Genomic DNA, 16,138 nt, shown 5'->3' on the forward strand with positions numbered 1-16,138 from the left:
CTGACACTGCAGGACGACATCGGACACAATGGTGAGTGTGCTGTGTGTGAGTGTGCTTTGTGTGAGTGTGTGTGCATACCACTTGCTGGAACTGTGGGGGCATACTACTTGTTGGCACTGGGGGCATACTGTATTACTTGCTGGCACTGGGGGCATACTACTTGTTGGCACTGTGCGGGCATACTAGTTGGCACTGTGGGGGCATACTACTTGTTGGCACTGTGGGGGCATACTACTTGTTGGCACTGTGGGGGCATACTACTTGTTGGCACTGTGGGGGCATACTACTTGTTGGCACTGTGGGGGCATACTGTACTACTTGCTGGCACTGTGGGGGCATACTACTTGTTGGCAATGTGGGGGGCATACTACTTGCTGGCAATGTGGGGGCATACTACTTGCTGGCACTGTGGGGGCATATCCGGCACGGCACCATAGGGGCACAGATGGCACCGTGGGGGTATTCCTTTTTCTGGCACTGTGGGGGCATACCTGGCACCGTGGAGCATATGTGTATCTGGCACTATTGGGGGCAAATGTGTATCTGGCACTATTTGGGCATATGTGTATATGGCATTGCACTATTGGGGGCATATGTGTATCAACCCATTTTCACCCTATGTGGCTACACCAATTTTTGGCACGCACAGTTATGTATGCGGCATAGTGTGTCAGGGCCATTACAGTGTGTGGCATAATGGGTAAAGGGCATTATTTGGTTATTAGGCAGATTTTTTAATTATTTTAGTAGCTCTTCGGGTGGTTCAGTTTGCCGCGAGTAGCTCGCACCCCGAAAAAGGTTGGAGACCACTGGTATACACACACAACCCCCCCCGTAATACATTTAGTGAAACCATTATAACACTTGTTAAGTTATGAGAAAATAGATTTTATTCATTTAAACAGTCTTTACAATAATATTCAATGCATAATAATGATATTGGTGAACATAATTAAGCAATAACAGGTAACAATAATATTAAAACAATGTTATAGGCTGTAGTCCGTTGCCTCAAACACATCACTTTGCTTTACGTAGGATAAAAAGGAATCCTTGGAGGTTGCAGTCTGTAAAGAAAATTTGAAATAAGTCAAAATATATCTCATCAAGCATAAATCTAACATTCTAAACACTTACTGAACCAAGGCACTATCTGTAAGTACGTCTCTTTTACAGTTAAATATGAGTTTCTAAGCAGCAGAGAAAAAAAATGACAGTGGTGGGCAAATATATATTCCATAAAAAATAAACCAACAATATCCCAATAAAATAATGGCCCTTATTCTGGTTCACTCGCAAAGGCAAATTATTTTAAAATGGACAAAACCATGTGCACTGCATGTGCTGCAGATGTAACGTGCAGAGAGAGTAAAGGGGCATACACAGCAAATTTGTGCTATTTTCTAAGCAATCTGACTAGATTGCTTAGAAAGTAAGCACAGATCTCTTCGTGTGTATGCTCCTGGGTGGAGTTTCACCTGATGAGAAAAGGACATCTATATTGCAGTGTAAAAATAAAGCACTCAGTATTTTCCTGCACAGAAATAAAATAACTCCCCCAAATCTAATTCTCTGCCCCACCTGCAGTGCACATGGTTTTGTCCATTTGAGAAGGAATTAGCCTTTGCGAGTGAACCAGAATTATGGCCAATGTCTCTGCACGGGATTGGTACGAAATCCCGGCAAGGGATTCCGGATTCCCCCCCCCCCCATTTCGGGCCCGGTCCATAACAACCAATAATTGGTTGTTATGGACAAGCTTTAGTAAATTCACCACTTAGTTACAGGAAAATACAAATTCCAAACACTTTTCAGAGTTAAAACCCATGATCGTGTAGACAAATACACAGTATACATTATTTATCCATCATTTCAACATGCAATAGGGAAGATTCAGTTTGAAGTGAGACCTTGACAGAGCCCCTGCATAAAACAGTTCAAATCTGTGATGTATGGTTGGTGTAATGGTCAGCATTACTGCCTCACAGCACTGAGATCTTTGGTGGGTTTCCTCACACAACCTGAAACGTGACTTATACAGTAGGTTAATTGTCTCCTAACAAAAATTAAGCCTAGAGTGCATTTGCGTGTACATGTGGTATGCAGTGCCGTCACCAGGTGTGGCAGAGGAGAGTGTTGGTGCACGGAAGGCACACACTTGTGAAGGGGGCGTGTACTAATGTCAATATGGGCATCTGCTATGCATTATAATCTTATTGCCATCCATGGCCTAGATGAGATTGGGGCATTGGGTAGGGTTGCCACCTCAGGCATCTTCGATTCCTGGAGATTCCTCCCCCCTTACCTACATGCGTGTCGAAGGTGCGCGCGCTCCTGGAAAAGTGGGCATGGCTTCATAAAACAGGCGTGGCCTCTTTGGAAAAGTGGGTATGGCCTCTAATACAGACAATGGCGTAACTACCATAGGTGCAGGGGGTGCAGCTGCTATGGGGCCCAGATGCTATGGTGCCTGTGAAAGTATCATGTGCTGTATACATTTTTCAGCATTAGGTGATAAATAGGGGCCCTTACAAACTTTTGCAATGGGGCCCACATTTATCTAGTTACGCCACTGAATACAGACATGTATTGAAGTCCCTATTGTTACATTTAATAACACATTTCCGCTACTGACAACTCCTACAGAGATACCTCACACATCCTCCCCTCACCCTGACACCAATGACAACAACTTCACAGCAACCTCCCCCACCCCCTCACTTCTCTAACATGCATATCTGCACCAAACACTGACCGTCCACACACACAAATCCCCCCCTCCACACTGGCCTCACCATTTCCTCAGCTGACAGCACAGCCGGCTCTGCCCTGGGACTGATACACAGTAGCAGCAGGCTTATTTCTCCTCGGAGGCTCAGTTTGGGAGGAAGCGCTGCTGCAGCATTATAAGCTTTTGGCTGCACAGTGCTCCTCCGTCCTCTCCTCTACCGCAGCCCAGTTTAAATATTTCTGGAGGTAGAGGGAGCTGTCGGTTGGGCAGCAACTCGCAAGTGCTGGAGACGCACTGTGCATGCCCTGTGGCCTTTCTGGCGCCCGGAGCTCATGCTCCGCCGGAACCCCCCCACCACCACCACGCCCCTAACAGTGTGCACACTCAGTTGGGAGGCTGTGGAGGTTTTCAAAGTCACCCAGATTCCGGGAGAATCCTGAAATCCGGGACACTGCCAAAATGTCCTGGAGGGTTGTCACCAATTCAGGGAGAAACCAGGAAATCCTGGAGAGGTGGCAACCCTAGCATTGGGGGGAAGAAGACCATCAAGAAAAGGACAGGACACCTCAATGCTGAAAGGAGGGGGAGGGAAACCATAAAAAAACAGATTTAGTGAACATACCCGCTTCTGCTTTCTGGTGAATGTATTAGCAAATATCTGTTTCTCAGGTTGCTAGAAAGAAAAGCATTGAAATGGTTATTTTAGTTCTACATCATGGTGGCCAGACCTAGCTTTTGTTTTGCCATAACCGGTACAGACAGTAGCTCGTTACTCACAATCTCCAGCTCCTCCTTCATAAAAGACACCGGTTGTTCTCTCAGAATCTTTTCTATACAGCTACTGAGCAGGAACGCCTGGAAGAGACCAGAAATGTTGGGAATTTATGGGTAACACAGACGCCCACCCCAATGCGCCCGAGTCAATATGGTTCCCCGACATTCCTGCTAGTCAATAAATAGGGAGGCAGGCATATTTAAAAACTCGGTGAGGGCAAATTTGCTACACCAGCCAATGTTTGGGCATTGGGGGGGGGGGGGGGGGGGGGAGAGTTTCACACTCGCCAATAGTGGGCGGGCAGGGGAACCGCCACCGTTTTGTTGGGAGTTTTTTAATTTGATATTATTGTGTGGCCACACCCCTTCAAAGCAAGACCACACCCCTTTCCAAAATGTCTAGTTATAGCTATGTGGATAAGGATTGCTATGGATGAATGGTGACAGATGTTGCTAGCTACTGCTGGGTAATGGGTGCTGTGCTGTGCTGGGAGAGGGGGTTTTGGATTATGGCTGATCAAAATTGTCTGTGCTGTTAGGGGGCATCAGCTAAACTCTTGCCTTGGGCATTAAGTTGGATAGGGCCGGCTTTGCCCACAGCACGAGATGTATCATAACTTGCATAATTAATGCAATGATGAATATGGCTTGACAACTTTTTCTCTTTGTCGTCATGTAATAAAATCTTCTTCGCTACAACAGACAATGGGCCAGATACTCTAAGCTTCAAAAGTGATCAAATGGAGAATGATAAACAGCCAGCCAATCAGCTCCTACCTGCCATGTCACAGACTGTGTTTGAAAAATGTCAGACAGGAGCTGATTGGCTGGCTGGTTATCACTCTCCATTTTATCACTTTTGAAGCTTAGAGAATCTGGCCCAATGGGGCAGATGTACTAAGCCTGGTAATGTGATAAAGTGGAAGGTGATAATGCACCAGTCAATAAGCTCCTAGTTGTCAAGTTACAGGCTGGATTTGAAAAGTTATAGTTAGGAGCTCATTGGCTGGTGCATTAATCACCTACCACTGAATCAACGGTTTATCACTTTGCGGGGTTCATACATCTGCCTCAAGGATAGAAGTATATGTGCTAGGCTTTTCTCCATACCCCACAGTGTGTATGTGTATACTATCCCATGCCCCGCCCCAGCTAATCACCCCTGGCAACCAACCTGTTCTGTCCATAATGTGATTGATTTCGGCGAATGCTCTTGCATGTACTCCAATCTGATTTCTAGTTCTCTGTTTTCTGTTTGCTGAAATAAAACAATCATCTGATTTGGGAACAGATATCAGATATTACATAGTCTGTTCCTCCAGAACAGAGAACACCTGCCTAACCCAAACAGAGGTCCGCTGTAGGCACATGGATATTAAGATGAGGTATAATATACAAAGTGCAGTGAATGCAGTACGTCAGACAATGCAGAGTAACCAGGTATATGCGGTAGTAGTGCCAGCCATACATAGTGCAGTGTGTAATACATCAGACATATACAGTGATCACAGTAACCCGGTATATGCAGCAGTAGTGCCTGCCATACATAGTGCAGTGTGTAATACATCAGACATATACAGTGATCACAGTAACCCAGTATATGCAGCAGTAGTGCCAGCCATACATAGTGTAATACATCAGACATATACAGTGATCACAGTAACCCGGTATATGCAGCAGTAGTGCCAGTCATACATAGTGCAGTGTATGTAATACATCAGACATATACAGTGATCACAGTAACCCAGTATATGCAGCAGTAGTGCCAGCCATACATAGCGCAGTGTGTGTAATACATCAGACATATACAGTGATCGCAGTAACCCGGTATATGCGGCAGTAGTGCCAGCCATACATAGTGCAGTGTGTGTAATACATCAGACATATACGTGATCACAGTAACCCGGTATATGCGGCAGTAGTGCCAGCCATACATAGTGCAGGGTGTGTAATACATCAGACATATACAGTGATCACAGTAACCTGGTATATGCGGCAGTAGTGCGAGCCATACATAGTGCAGTGTGTGTAATACATCAGACATATACAGTGATCACAGTAACCCGGTATATGCGGTAGTAGTGCCAGACATACATAGTGCAGTGTGTGTAATACATCAGAAATATACAGCGATCACAGTAACCCGGTATATGTGGCAGTAGTGCCAGCCATACATAGTGCAGTGTGTGTAATACATCAGACATATACAGTGATCACAGTAACCCGGTATATGCGGCAGTAGTGCCAGCCATACATAGTGCAGTGTGTGTAATACATCAGACATATACAGCTACCACAGTAACCCGGTATATGTGACAGTAGTGCCAGCCATACACAGTGCAGTGTGTGTAATACATCAGACATATACAGTGATCACAGTAACCCGGTATATGCAGCAGTAGTGCCAGCCATACATAGTGCAGTGTGTGTAATACATCAGACATATACAGTGATCACAGTAACCCGGTATATGTGGCAGTAGTGCCAGCCATACATAGTGCAGTGTGTGTAATACATCAGACATATACAGTAACCAGGTATATGCGGCAGTAGTGCCAGCCATACATAGTGCAGTGTGTGTAATACATCAGACATATACAGTGATCACGGTAACCCGGTATATGCGGCAGTAGTGCCAGCCATACATAGTGCAGTGTGTAATACATCAGCCATATACAGTGATCACAGTAACCCGGTATATGGGCGGCAGTAGTGCCAGCCATACATAGTGCAGTGTGTAATACATCAGCCATATACAGTGATCACAGTAACCCGGTATATGCGGCAGTAGTGCCAGTCATACATAGCGCAGTATGTGTGATACATCAGACATATACAGTGATCACAGTAACCCGGTATATGCGGCAGTAGTGCCAGCCATACATAGTGCAGTGTGTGTAATACATCAGACATATACAGGGATCACAGTAACCCGGTATATGCAGCAGTAGTGCCAGCCATACACAGTGCAGTGTGTGTAATACATCAGACATATACAGTGATCACAGTAACCCGGTATATGGGCGGCAGTAGTGCCAGCCATACATAGTGCAGTGTGTGTAATACATCAGACATATACAGTGATCACAGTAACCCGGTATATGCGGCAGTAGTGCCAGCCATACATAGTGCAGTGCGTGTAATACATCAGACATATACAGAGCAGTGCGTGTAATACATCAGACATATACAGTGCAGTGCGTGTAATACATCAGACATATACAGTGATCACAGTAACCCGGTATATGCGGCAGTAGTGCCAGCCATACATAGTGCATTGTGTGTGATACATCAGACATATACAGTGATCACAGTAATCCGGTATATGCAGCAGTAGTGCCAGCCATACATAGTGCCATGTGTGTAATACATCAGACATATACAGTGATCACAGTAACCTGGTATATGCGGCAGTAGTGCCAGCCATACATAGTGCAGTGTGTGTAATACATCAGACATATACAGTGATCGCAGTAACCCGGTATATGTGGCAGTAGTGCCAGCCATACATAGTGCAGTGTGTGTAATACATCTGACATATACAGTGATCACAGTAACCCGGTATATGGGCGGCAGTAGTGACAGCCATGCATAGTGCATTGTGTGTGATACATCAGACATATACAGTGATCACAGTAATCCGGTATATGCAGCAGTAGTGCCAGCCATACATAGTGCCGTGTGTGTAATACATCAGACATATACAGTGATCACAGTAACCTGGTATATGCGGCAGTAGTGCCAGCCATACATAGTGCAGTGTGTGTAATACATCAGACATATACAGTGATCACAGTTACCCGGTATATGTGGCAGTAGTGCCAGCCATACATACTGCAGTGCGTGTAATACATCAGACATATACAGTGATCACAGTAACCCGGTATATGTGGCAGTAGTGCCAGCCATACATAGTGCAGTGTATGTAATACATCAGACATATACAGTGATCACAGTAACCCAGTATATGCAGCAGTAGTGCCAGCCATACATAGTGCAGTGTATGTAATACATCAGACATATACAGTGATCACAGTAACCCGGTATATGCGGCAGTAGTGCCAGCCATACATAGTGCAGTGTGTGTAATACATCAGACATATACAGTGATCACAGTAACCTAGTAAATGCAGCAGTAGTGCCAGCCATACATAGTGCAGTGTGTGTAATACATCAGACATATACAGTGATCACAGTAACCCGGTATATGCGGCAGTAGTGCCAGCCATACATAGTGCAGTGTGTGTAATACATCAGACATATACAGTGATCACAGTAACCCGGTATATGCAGCAGTAGTGCCAGCCATACATACTGCTGTGGTGTAATACATCAGACATATACAGTGATCACAGTAACCCGGTATATGCAGCAGTAGTGCCAGCCATACATACTGCTGTGTGTGTAATACATCAGACATATACAGTGATCACAGTAACCCGGTATATGCAGCAGTAGTGCCAGCCATACATACTGCTGTGTGTGTAATACATCAGACATATACAGTGATCACAGTAACCCGGTATATACGGTAGTAGTGCAGTGTATGTAATACATCAGACATATACAGTGATCACAGTAACCCGGTATATGCGGCAGTAGTGCCAGCCATACATAGTGCAGTGTGTGTGTAATACATCAGACATATACAGTGATCACAGTAACCCGGTATATGTGGCAGTAGTGCCAGCCATACATAGTGCAGTGTGTGTAATACATCAGACATATACAGTGATCACAGTTACCCGGTATATGTGGCAGTAGTGCCAGCCATACATACTGCAGTGCGTGTAATACATCAGACATATACAGTGATCACAGTAACCCGGTATATGCGGCAGTAGTGCCAGCCATACATAGTGCAGTGTGTGTAATACATCAGACATATACAGTGATCACAGTAACCCGGTATATGCGGCAGTAGTGCCAGCCATACATACTGCAGTGCGTGTAATACATCAGACATATACAGTGCAGTGCGTGTAATACATCAGACATATACAGTGATCACAGTAACCCGGTATATGCGGCAGTAGTGCCAGCCATACATAGTGCATTGTGTGTGATACATCAGACATATACAGTGATCACAGTAATCCGGTATATGCAGCAGTAGTGCCAGCCATACATAGTGCCGTGTGTGTAATACATCAGACATATACAGTGATCACAGTAACCTGGTATATGCGGCAGTAGTGCCAGCCATACATAGTGCAGTGTGTGTAATACATCAGACATATACAGTGATCGCAGTAACCCGGTATATGTGGCCGTAGTGCCAGCCATACATAGTGCAGTGTGTGTAACAGTGGCGTAAGTTCGTCCATGACGCCCGGAGGCAAGATACAAGTTGGTGCCCCCCCTACATAGAGAGAGAGAGAGGGGTAATGTACTGTACAAAGAGAGAGGGGGTAAGAGGGAAGGTAAGGCAGAGAGAGAGAGAGGGGATGAGGGTGGTGAGAGGTACCTTCCAGCTACATTTCCTTGGGCTGGCTGAGCTGCTGCTGGAGCGTCTCCTGATGGGGGGTTCTTGTTTCTGGGTTCACCCTCCACTCCACTGCAGGGCCTGCTAAGAGGCTACAGCCTGGCCCTTTCTTGCGGGCTGCCGCAGACGAGCTGCAGACGAGAGCGGAGGGGGCCGGCGGCTGGGAAGATCGCGCAGCTTGGACGCCTGTCGGGAAGGTGCGGTGGGGATGCTTCTCTAGGGGTGGGAGTCTGGACTGACACCCGGCCGCTGTGACGAGCTGCAGGGGAGAGAGCGGAGGGGGCCGGCGGCTGGGAAGATCGCGCAGCTTGGACGCCTGTCGGGAAGGTGCGGTGGGGATGCTTTTCTAGGGGTGGGAGTCTGGACTGACACCCGGCCGCTGTGACTCGCTCCAGGACATCACTTCAGGAACTCAGGGACGGATCTATATTTCCTCTGTATCCGTCCCTGAGTGGCACCCGCCGCATTGGCTGCTGACACCGGCTCCTCGTCACTGTGTTGGCTGGCTGCTCAGACCGCTGTCACTCAGTGAGTACAACAGCAGCCAACCAAGTGACAGGGAGCACTGGGGGAGGGGGGGGGGGTGTGAGAGCGCCGCTGCATGCATTAAGGGTACTGCCGGGCAGTACCTCAAATGAGCGGGGCACCGGGGGCAATGGAGCCAGTGCCCCCTTTAAGGCTGGCGCCCGGCGGCAGATGACTCCATTGCCTCCGGGAGTTCCGCCACTGGTGTGTAATACATCAGACATATACAGTGATCACAGTAATCCGGTATATGCAGCAGTAGTGCCAGCCATACATAGTGCCGTGTGTGTAATACATCAGACATATACAGTGATCACAGTAACCTGGTATATGCGGCAGTAGTGCCAGCCATACATAGTGCAGTGTGTGTAATACATCAGACATATACAGTGATCGCAGTAACCCGGTATTTGTGGCAGTAGTGCCAGCCATACATAGTGCAGTGTGTGTAATACATCAGACAGATACAGTGATCACAGTAACCCGGTATATGCAGCAGTAGTGCCAGCCATACATAGTGCAGTGTGTGTAATACATCAGACATATACAGTGATCGCAGTAACCCGGTATATGTGGCAGTAGTGCCAGCCATACATAGTGCAGTGTGTGTAATACATCAGACATATACAGTGATCGCAGTAACCCGGTATATGGGCGGCAGTAGTGACAGCCATGCATAGTGCAGTGTATGTAATACATCAGACATATACAGTGATCACAGTAACCCGGTATATGCGGCAGTAGTGCCAGCCATACATAGTGCATTGCGTGTAATACATCAGACATATACAGTGATCACAGTAACCCGGTATATGCGGCAGTAGTGCCAGCCATACATAGTGCAGTGTGTGTAATACATCAGACATATACAGTGATCACAGTAACCCGGTATATGGGCGGCAGTAGTGCCAGCCATACATAGTGCAGTGTATGTAATACATCAGACATATACAGTGATCACAGTAACCCGGTATATGCGGTAGTAGTGCCAGCCATACATAGTGCAGTGTGTAATACATCAGACATATACAGTGATCACAGTAACCCGGTATATACGGTAGTAGTGCCAGCCATACATAGTGCAGTGTGTGTAATACATCAGACATATACAGTGATCACAGTAACCCGGTATATGCGGTAGTAGTGCCAGCCATACACAGTGCAGTGTGTAATACATCAGCCATATACAGTGATCACAGTAACCTGGTATATGCGGCAGTAGTGCCAGCCATACACAGTGCAGTGTGTAATACATCAGCCATATACAGTGATCACAGTAACCTGGTATATGCGGCAGTAGTGCCAGCCATACATAGTGCAGTGTGTGTAATACATCAGACATATACAGTCACAGTAACCCAGTATATGTGGCAGTAGTGCCAGCCATACATAGTGCAGTGTGTGTAATACATCAGACATATACAGTCGTCACAGTAACCCAGTATATGTGGCAGTAGTGCCTACCATACATAGTACAGTGCGTGTAATACATCAGACATATACAGTGATCACAGTAACCCGGTATATGTGGCAGTAGTGCCAGCCATACATAGTGCAGTGAGTGTAATACATCAGACATATACAGTGATCACAGTAACCCGGTATATGCGGCAGTAGTGCCAGCCATACATAGCGCAGTGCGTGTAATACATCAGACATATACAGTGATCACAGTAACCCGGTATATGCGGCAGTAGTGCCAGCCATACATAGTGCAATGTGTGTAATACATCAGACATATACAGTGATCACAGTAACCCGGTATATGCGGCAGTAGTGCCAGCCATACATAGTGCAGTGTGTGTAATACATCAGACATATACAGTGATCACAGTAACCCGGTAAATGCAGCAGTAGTGCCAGCCATACATACTGCTGTGTGTGTAATACATCAGACATATACAGTGATCACAGTAACCCAGTATATGCAGCAGTAGTGCCAGCCATACATACTGCTGTGTGTGTAATACATCAGACATATACAGTGATCACAGTAACCCGGTATATGCAGCAGTAGTGCCAGCCATACATACTGCTGTGTGTGTAATACATCAGACATATACAGTGATCACAGTAACCCGGTATATACGGTAGTAGTGCAGTGTATGTAATACATCAGACATATACAGTGATCACAGTAACCCGGTATATGTGGCAGTAGTGCCAGCCATACATAGTGCAGTGTGTGTAATACATCAGACATATACAGTGATCACAGTAACCCGGTATATGCGGCAGTAGTGCCAGCCATACATAGTGCAGTGCGTGTAATACATCAGACATATACAGTGATCACAGTAACCCGGTATATGCAGCAGTAGTGCCAGCCATACATAGTGCAGTGTGTGTAATACATCAGACATATACAGTGATCACAGTAACCCGGTATATGCGGTAGTAGTGCCAGCCATACATAGTGCAGTGTGTGTAATACATCAGACATATACAGTGATCACAGTAACCCGGTATATGCGGCAGTAGTGCCAGCCATACATAGTGCAGTGTGTGTGTAATACATCAGACATATACAGTGATCACAGTAACCTAGTAAATGCAGCAGTAGTGCCAGCCATACATAGTGCAGTGTGTGTAATACATCAGCCATATACAGTGATCACAGTAACCCGGTATATGCGGCAGTAGTGCCAGCCATACATACTGCAGTGCGTGTAATACATCAGACATATACAGTGCAGTGCGTGTAATACATCAGACATATACAGTGATCACAGTAACCCGGTATATGCAGCAGTAGTGCCAGCCATACATAGTGCATTGTGTGTGATACATCAGACATATACAGTGATCACAGTAATCCGGTATATGCAGCAGTAGTGCCAGCCATACATAGTGCCGTGTGTGTAATACATCAGACATATACAGTGATCACAGTAACCTGGTATATGCGGCAGTAGTGCCAGCCATACATAGTGCAGTGTGTGTAATACATCAGACATATACAGTGATCGCAGTAACCCGGTATATGTGGCAGTAGTGCCAGCCATACATAGTGCAGTGTGTGTAATACATCAGACATATACAGTGATCACAGTAACCCGGTATATACGGTAGTAGTGCCAGCCATACATAGTGCAGTGTGTGTGTGTGTGTGTGTGTGTGTGTGTGTGTGTGTGTGTGTGTGTGTGTGTGAGATACATCAGACATATACAGTGACCACAGTAACCCGGTATATGCGGCAGTAGTGCCAGCCATACATAGTGCAGTGTGTGTAATACATCAGACATATACAGTGATCACAGTAACCCGGTATATACGGTAGTAGTGCCAGCCATACATAGGCCCTTATTCTAATCGGCTCGGTACGGCCCGCGTGCGGCCGTACCGCCGATGTTTTTGTTCTGCACATGCGCAGAGGTCATTCTGCGCATGTGCAGCCCCCTTCGCCGCAGACGGATTTCGTCCGCCGCAAAGGGGGCGTATAGGGGCGTGAGGGGCTTCAGCCCCTCATTTCCCTATGTGTACGCCCCGCGTTTCATGGGCGTTCCCATGCAAACGCGGGGCGTATGCATGGTAATGAGGGCATGACGCCCTCATTACCATGACATGGGGGCGGAAAGCTGACGTCGCCGGATGTCAGCTTTCAGCCCCCTTTCAAGCTCCCACACGGACGATTGTCCGTGTGGTCTGAGCTTGCGGGAGCTGCCGCGGCGTGCGGGCCTGCCTTCGATGGTCGTCGACCATCGAAGGCAGGGGGCAGCTCCCACCATGGTGGAGGCGTAGCCTCCACCATTTTTGTGCGGATCGCCAGCCGTCCGTGTATGGACGGCCGTGGCGATCCGTCGGGTGGGCGGCCCTTGGTTTGTGCGGTCGGAGCCCCGTGTGCGGCTCTGACCGCACCAACCAGAATAAGGGCCATAGTGCAGTGTGTGTGTGTGTGTGATACATCAGACATATACAGTGACCACAGTAACCTGGTATATGCGGCAGTAGTGCCAGCCATACATAGTGCAGTGCGTGTAATACATCAGACATATACAGTGATCACAGTAACCTGGTATATGTGACAGTAGTGCCAGCCATACATAGTGCAGTGCGTGTAATACATCAGACATATACAGTGATCACAGTAACCCAGTATATGCAGCAGTAGTGCCAGCCATACATAGTGCAGTGTGTGTAATACATCAGACATATACAGCGATCACATGAACCCGGTATATGGGCGGCAGTAGTGACAGCCATGCATAGTGCAGTGTGTGTAATACATCAGACATATACAGTGATCACAGTAACCCGGTATATGCGGCAGTAGTGCCAGCCATACATAGTGCAGTGTGTGTAATACGTCAGACATATACAGTGATCACAGTAACCCGGTATATGCGGCAGTAGTGCCAGCCATACATAGTGCAGTGTGTAATACGTCAGACATATACAGTGATCACAGTAACCCGGTATATGCAGTAGTAGTACCAGCCATAAATAGTGCAGTGTGTGTGATACATCAGACATATACAGTGATCACAGTAACCCGGTATATGCGGCAGTAGTGCCAGCCATACATAGTGCCGTGTGTGTAATACATCAGGCATATACAGTGATCACAGTAACCTGGTATATGCGGCAGTAGTGCCAGCCATACATAGTGCAGTGTGTGTAATACATCAGACATATACAGTGATCACAGTAACCCGGTATATACGGTAGTAGTGCCAGCCATACATAGTGCAGTGTGTGTGTGTGTGAGATACATCAGACATATACAGTGACCACAGTAACCTGGTATATGCGGCAGTAGTGCCAGCCATACATAGTGCAGTGCGTGTAATACATCAGACATATACAGTGATCACAGTAACCCGGTATATGGGCGGCTGTAGTGACAGCCATGCATAGTGCAGTGAGTGTAATACATCAGACATATACAGTGATCACAGTAACCCGGTATATGGGCGGCAGTAGTGCCAGCCATACATAGTGCAGTGCGTGTAATACATCAGACATATACAGTGATCACAGTAACCCGGTAAATGCGGCAGTAGTGCCAGCCATACATAGTGCAGTGTGTGTAATACATCAGACATATACAGTGATCACAGTAACCCAGTACATGCGGCAGTAGTGCCAGCCATACATAGTGCAGTGTGTAATACATCAGACATATACAGTGATCACAGTAACCCGGTATATGCGGCAGTAGTGCCAGCCATACATAGTGCAGTGCGTGTAATACATCAGACATATACAGTGATCACAGTAACCCGGTATGGTACTTGTTTCCTAGAACGGCCACAATCGTGAGTGATCGTGGCTCTTAATTAAGGGACACGATCCTCACGATGTGGCCGATTTTTAACAATTTTTTCACTTTGATTGACAGAAATCGGGTCAATCGGTCGGTCGCGACCAATTAAAATCGGCCGCGATGCGACCGACCGATTGACCCGATTTTTCCATAGACTTCAATGTTAAAAAATCTTTTAACATTGAAATCGGTCGGTCTTGTGCCATTATAATGGCACAAGATGAGATGGACTTGATTAAGTCCATCTCACATAGGGAAAAATGATAAAAAAGGTGAAATGGGCCAATATGACCCATTTCACATTTTTTATGTGCCCGCCATGACCCCACGATAGACGTGAACCCGAAGCGTGGCGAGCGCAGCGAGCCCGCGAGGGGCGGCGGTGCGCGTCCTCCGACCTTTTCATTCCCCTACTATCCACTAGGGCGTGGAGTGAGAATATAATAGTGTGGCGAGCGCAGCGAGCCACCGAGCCCGAAGCGTGGCGAGCGCAGCGAGCCCCGCGAGGGGACGCGTATACCTGTGAAGTTAGATGCGTCCCCTCGCGGGGCTCGCTGCGCTCGCCACGCTTCGGGCTCGGTGGCTCGCTGCGCTCGCCACACTATTATATTCTCACTCCACGCCCTAGTGGATAGTAGGGGAATGAAAAGGTCGGAGGACGCGCACCGCCGCCCCTCGCGGGCTCGCTGCGCTCGCCACGCTTCGGGTTCACGTCTATCGTGGGGTCTAGCACACTTATTAACATTTGGGGGGGCAATTGAAACAAATCTGGTGAAAAAAAAAAAAAAATCGGGTGAAAAATCGGTCGATCGGATCGGTCGCATCGTATGCGACCAAATCGCATGCGATGCGATCGATCCGATTTTTTATCTTACGACCACAACGATCTAAATCGTTGTGGCCGTTCTAGGAAACAAGTACCCCCGGTATATGCAGTAGTAGTGCCAGCCATACATAGTGCAGTGCGTGTAATACATCAGACATACAGTATACAGTGATCACAGTAACCCGGTATATGCGGCTGTTCCGGTGTGTGTCACACCTCCCTTGGAGCTGATCCTAATGGAAGGTGTGATACATACACTGGATAATCCTTATATACTGCACATGGCCACACTGTGTTCTCAGTACAACACACAGCAGATCACTTACTGTGAGCATGGTGACGTGCCAGCTGCTGATCTTACTGATGGGGAGATGGAGCACTTCAGTTTGGCTGCTGGGTGTCTGAAAGCTGCAGTATAATCCATTGCTCCCCACAGACACAGTAACTGTGGTGTAAGTCTCCAGGTAGTTTGTGGTACAAGGGTCCAACCGCAGGTGACCGTAGCGCTCCACTTGCTGCATCAACTCCAA

The 16,138-nt window shown here is 47.1% G+C and overlaps 1 protein-coding gene across 1 annotated transcript; it reads right to left on the minus strand.

Moving 5' to 3' along the window:
- Window positions 1-882: 882 nt before the first annotated feature.
- On the minus strand, window positions 883-16,138 carry LOC146079408 (sorting nexin-31-like). Its single transcript, XM_083186199.1, has 5 exons — window positions 15,935-16,138; window positions 4,681-4,764; window positions 3,510-3,587; window positions 3,355-3,405; window positions 883-1,068 (listed from the first exon to the last, which is right to left on the minus strand). Exons 1-5 carry the CDS (start codon window positions 16,127-16,129, stop codon window positions 991-993), a joined length of 486 nt encoding a protein of 161 aa, XP_083042325.1. The 5' UTR covers window positions 16,130-16,138; the 3' UTR covers window positions 883-990.

This window comes from Crinia signifera, chromosome 5 (assembly GCF_055691185.1).
Source record: "Crinia signifera chromosome 5, ASM5569118v1, whole genome shotgun sequence".
Classification (NCBI taxonomy): domain Eukaryota; kingdom Metazoa; phylum Chordata; class Amphibia; order Anura; family Myobatrachidae; genus Crinia; species Crinia signifera.

Coding starts and splice junctions, on each gene's coding strand:
- LOC146079408 (XM_083186199.1), bottom strand. CDS start 16,129: ATGCAGCAAGTGGAGCGCTACGGTCACCTGCGGTTGGACCCTTGTACC. Junction 4,765..15,934: donor GGCACGTCACCATGCTCACA/GTAAGTGATCTG, acceptor GTTTTATTTCAG/CAAACAGAAAACAGAGAACT. Junction 3,406..3,509: donor TGAAGGAGGAGCTGGAGATT/GTGAGTAACGAG, acceptor TTTTCTTTCTAG/CAACCTGAGAAACAGATATT.